We start from the raw sequence: 5,017 nt of genomic DNA, 5'->3' as shown, positions 1-5,017 counted from the left end.
TCTCTGTCTGTCTGGCGAGTGCAGGCGCCTTATAGCAAAAACCTCTCCAAAAAAAAAAAAAATTCACTATGAATGTAGAAGTAGGCATAATATTTTTTAAGAATTATTTATTTATTATTATTATTTTAAATTTCAATGAGAGAGAGAGAGAACAAGCTGCCAGGTCCAGGACTCGAACTGCTGTCCATGTGGGAGTCCAGCACCCCTAACCACCACGCCACCTGCTGGCCCTGCATTTACTTTTTATATAAATGAGATCATGTTATGTGTAATGTCTGCAACTTAGTTCTTTTTCCTAAAAAGTTTTGATCATTTTGTTAAAGCACCCTCCACAAATGTCACACTAATCTATGCTCCCACCAACAGAGTGTAAGATTGCTTTTTTCCTGGTGTTTTAACGAACACCGGGCATGACCAAACTTTTTAATCATTGCTAGTCTGGTAGGTGAAAAATAGTATTTTTAAATTTACATATTTTTTCATATTTTTATTGGCCTTTTATATTAGTTTTCTCTCAGCTGCCTTGTCATGACATGCCCTTTGCATATTTTCCTAGTTTTTAAAATGGATTCTAAGAGCTTTTTGTGTATTTAGGAAATTAATCCTTTGTGTGGGTCAGGCAGTTTTTCAAATACACTGTGCCTTGAGTAATATCTGCAGTTGAAAGATAAAAAGTGCGAGTGCCATAAGAAAGGGCCGTGGCTGCTGAAGACACTGGGACCGCGTCTCCTGTTTCTTTACTTCCCTCCCTCAGCTGTCCTCTCCCAGATAACCTTCCCCGCTTTCTCTCGCTCTCTTTTTTATTCTTTAGGTTTTTGCTATAGGGCACATGCACTCACCAGAGAGAGACAGACGGTGAGAGGGAAAGTGAAAAATTACCCCCCAGGGGGGACAGCCATACCACAGGCCCTTCTCCATTCTCCTCGCGGGATTTTGGCATGCACACACATACACCTGGCATCATTTTCAAGCCACTGGGTCCAGGACTTACCCCACAGTCAGCCATATGGGAGTCCAGCCTCCTTAACCAGCACACCACCTGCTGCCCCCATCTTCTCTCTTATTTTTAGTATTGTTTGCCTTTGTGTGTATGTGTGTGGGGAGGTAATGTGTGCATATGTGTATGTGTTTATATGTGTATATATGTATATATGTGTATATATATATTCACACACACACACATATACACACACATTTTTTACCTTATAGACTCAATAAAAAGTTATCTTCTGGACTTTTCTTTTTAATTTTTAGTAGTATTAGTATTTAATTAGTATTTAATTTTAATTTTTAGTAGTATTTAGTAGGAGTAACTTCTTAATCCTGACATAGTAAAGGACCTCATGGTGCATCTGAACTTGGTTCTGGAACATGGGCTTTATTTTCCTCATTGTTTCTGTGCTTTTATTGCTATCAATGGAAAGAGAGCACCGTCAACTACATGCAAGATGATATGCAAAGTCTGTACAATGTTATCTCTATTCACCTACAGAGCAACTCTGGGAAGCAGTTCTTATTGCTCTCATTTTATAGGGCAAAAAAGAACTCTTAATAAAATTAAGAAACTCACCCAAGGTCACAAGGTTAGAAGTTTCTGGGTTATGGGAAAGGTCATGATGCATCTCTGAATAGAACATACATGACTTTTTTAACAACCCAGGAGTAAACCGTTGGGCTGTAATGGAGGTCTGTATGCCTCTGTTGGATCCCAAAGCCCACTGCGCTTTTCTTAATTTTTTTGCCTCCAGGTTTTCGAACAAAAAAGTCTTCTGGAAAATAATTCTGCTTATATTGGTAGGTGTAGGGCTGAACTGACAGCTATAAGTATATACTAATGCTTTCAGCTATGAGTCTGTATTAGATTATTAGATCAATACATATAAATATTAAAATGCAGTGCCAGCAGATGGCACAGCAGTTACATTGCTGGACTCCCTCATGGCTAATCGTAGTTCGCATCCTGGACTGGGTAGCTTGAAAATCATGCTGGGCACGTGTGCACACGTGTCCAAGATCCTAGGAGGAGAATGGAGAAAAAGGGATTGCAGTGAGGCTGTCCCCTCAAGGGTGATTTCTTACTTTCTCTCTCACTATCTCTGTCTCTCTCACTCTGTCAAGCACACACATCCTGAGACGAAAACCTCTAAAACCATATATATATACATATATACACATACACACACACACATACACACACACACACACACACACACATTAATGCACTTAGTGCTGTTGGAATGAATTATTGAATAAACAATAAAGAACATGAAGAAATTTTATGTAACTGTGAGGCTTGTGCCTTTTGGTTTTTCAGTTTAACTCTCCAGTTTGCCTGTGTTTCCGTAACTATCTCAGAAGTTTATCTGAGGTTCTTTTCAGAGAGGCCTCTGTCTGTGACCTGGGCGGCTCAGCCCTCTTGTGAGTCGTGGTGGGGTTCAAGGTGAGCGTGCACGTGAGCCATCATCTTCTTCTCTGCAGGCCTACAATGGGCACCATCAAGCTTTGGAAGTCCTGCTGCAGTCACTGGTGGACCTGGACATCAGGGACGAGAAAGGCCGAACTGCTCTGGATCTGGCTGCCTTTAAGGGACACACGGAATGTGTAGAAGCACTCATCAATCAGGGTGCATCCATCTTTGTGAAAGACAATGTAACCAAAAGAACCCCACTTCATGCCTCAGGTAGGTCTTTCGGCAGTCTGATTGGCCTAGTTTTGAAGAAAAGAATAATAGTATCTTCTTTCATCCCAATGTTTAAATATCAATGTTCTTTTTGTATCATATATTCCTACACATTTCCAAAATGCTTTTGGCCCTGCTATCCCCTTGGAAAAGACAAGTGTTCTCTGGACAGGCAGCCTCTGATCTTCCTAATTCAAAATAGAGTTTGGGCTTTTGGCCAAAGGCTCCTACTGAATTTTCTGAACAAAGGGCAAGGTATACTGCGATCTTCGGAATAAGTTACACATCAAGATCAAACAGCAGTTTCAAGCATAAAATTAATGATATTTCAGGGCTGTTTCATTTCAGGACAGACAGTGGTCTAATCAGCACATCATTCTGTCAGCCTAAATGGTGCTTCTTAGCTTTTGCTCTGGTTCTTGATGCATGATGCACCTAAAAAGACACCTCAGAACATTTCTAGATATACATGCAGATATGAAGGTAATGTGGAAGTGTCTAACTCAGCTAAGGTATAAATACTTTTGGGCTCAGGAAATCCAATGACATCAGCCTTTGATGGGGGTAGTAGATATCATCTTAAAAGAGAAATAACTGTCTTACAAAGTGAAATAATGGATATACTGAGAAAGGTGCAGAGATAGTTTTCCAAAGATCCAATGATTTTTGTTACTTCAGAAAATTTTCTTTGAATGGTACACCTTGTAGAAATAATTCCATCTACATCTCTGAACTTCAAAGGCACTGAAGAAACACAATAGGGAGATTGAAAAGCCTGGCTGTTGCAAATTACCTGGAAATTATTTTTCTGGAAAAATTGTAGCCATGAAGTCAGTGACATCGGGTTGAAATACATATTCTTATTTCTACCATCCTAGTCATTTTTCTCCCTAGCATTCTTGGTATTACGAAGTTCAAATTTTATTTTCCTTTTAAAAGCTAAATTGCCTGTTATTAAGGCAAGCATCCTACCTTAGTCATCTTGTAGTTTCTGACCATTACAAAGGGCCTATTTGGTTGTGGAAAATCACCCTGGTAAACAGGTAAAAACAATGAAAAACAATCCTTGTCATTCATGTGCCACTGGGATATAGGTTGTGGTCCAATGGAGCCCCCTAGTGTTCAAGAAGTTCACTCCATTTGGATTTCCTTCATGTCATTCATTAAAAAGACATGGGCTGTCATTTGACTCTCTTCACAAAATGTCTGCCTTGTGGAGGCTTTAGCCTGTACTTTGAGGACTGCCTTACCCAGCATCTTTTTTCACTCACTTGTCATGCCAATCCTTTTGTGTCACGTCCTTGGAGTACTGTGAGGAGCAGGAGCCAGGTTAGAGGTTTGGCACAGAGAATTGCAGTGACAGTTGTGGTCTTTGAGCAGCATGAAAAATGGCTGTCACTCATAGCCAGGGAGAGGCTCAGCTAGCCTGAGAAAAGCTGGACTTGCAGGCACAACTATAAAGATGTCCGCATCTTTTTGCTAGAAGGCAACTGGGGGGGAAATGTAGCATGTGGAAAGCAAGAACTTAAGTTTGACTACAGTTTGACAACAGGAGATGCTTTAATTTACCCAAAGACTAAATTCAAACAGCTGCTGTACCAAAAAAAAAAAAAAAAGCACAACTATAGAAATTGTTTGCTGTTTAACACAGTGCTAGAAACTTAGATCAATTTTTCTTTCATATATTTAGCCCAAAATAAAAAATTCTGCAACTGTTAGGATTATGAATATTTAAAGAATATCAAATTGATACAGAAGGAGGAAGCAGTCAAAATACACTCTCCCACCACCTTCATGAACCCATGTTTCTGCTTTCGCTGTTAGTTCTTTCCTAATCATTTCCTTTTAGGCATACATTAATCTCCTTGCATTTTTACCCGTGGTAAAAAAAACTGAGTATAATTTTTAAAAACAAGCTAGCAATCCCTCCCTAACACACACACAATTTATTACCTGTACTCTAACCCACAAAATTTCCTCCTGAGACACATAAACAGTGTGGCTGGAAATGCAGGCATTATTCCTGTAGTTCCTGGGAGTGGTGCTGAAGAACGTGAGCTCATTCTGATAGGTATTGTCCTGGAAAATGCGGCCTTGTTAAATTAGCATTCTCTCCTGACTGGCAAGCAACAAAAAGGACAGTAAAACATAGCTCTTAGAAGAGGCTTTCCAAGCCCGACATAGCTGCTATATTCTCTTTCCTCACGTCTGTAAGGTGGCAAATGCAGCTATTTCATGTCGTTCTCATTGTTCAGCGAGGAGAAAAGGTCACGTTTGGAATTTTAACCGGATTTGCTCTCATTTTACTCCCCCAGTGGAAAACCCTGTGTATCGTGT

The 5,017-nt window shown here is 39.9% G+C and overlaps 1 protein-coding gene across 6 annotated transcripts in view; it reads left to right on the top strand.

The window, feature by feature from the left end:
* Window positions 1-5,017, top strand: part of ANKRD44 (ankyrin repeat domain 44) — a 219,690-nt gene that overhangs the window by 192,284 nt on the left and 22,389 nt on the right. For all 6 annotated transcript variants that reach the window (XM_006159916.3, XM_027776323.1, XM_006159917.3 and 3 more), the window contains exon 17: window positions 2,479-2,680. In XM_006159916.3, the coding sequence (XP_006159978.1) occupies window positions 2,479-2,680 (202 nt within the window). The remainder of the gene's footprint in view (window positions 1-2,478; window positions 2,681-5,017) is intronic.

This window comes from Tupaia chinensis, unplaced genomic scaffold (genome assembly GCF_000334495.1).
Source record: "Tupaia chinensis unplaced genomic scaffold, TupChi_1.0 Scaffold000661_1, whole genome shotgun sequence".
Taxonomy (NCBI): Eukaryota; Metazoa; Chordata; class Mammalia; order Scandentia; family Tupaiidae; genus Tupaia; species Tupaia belangeri.
The sequence above is the reverse complement of the archived record's forward strand: the minus strand, read 5'-3'. Positions and strand labels throughout refer to the sequence as shown.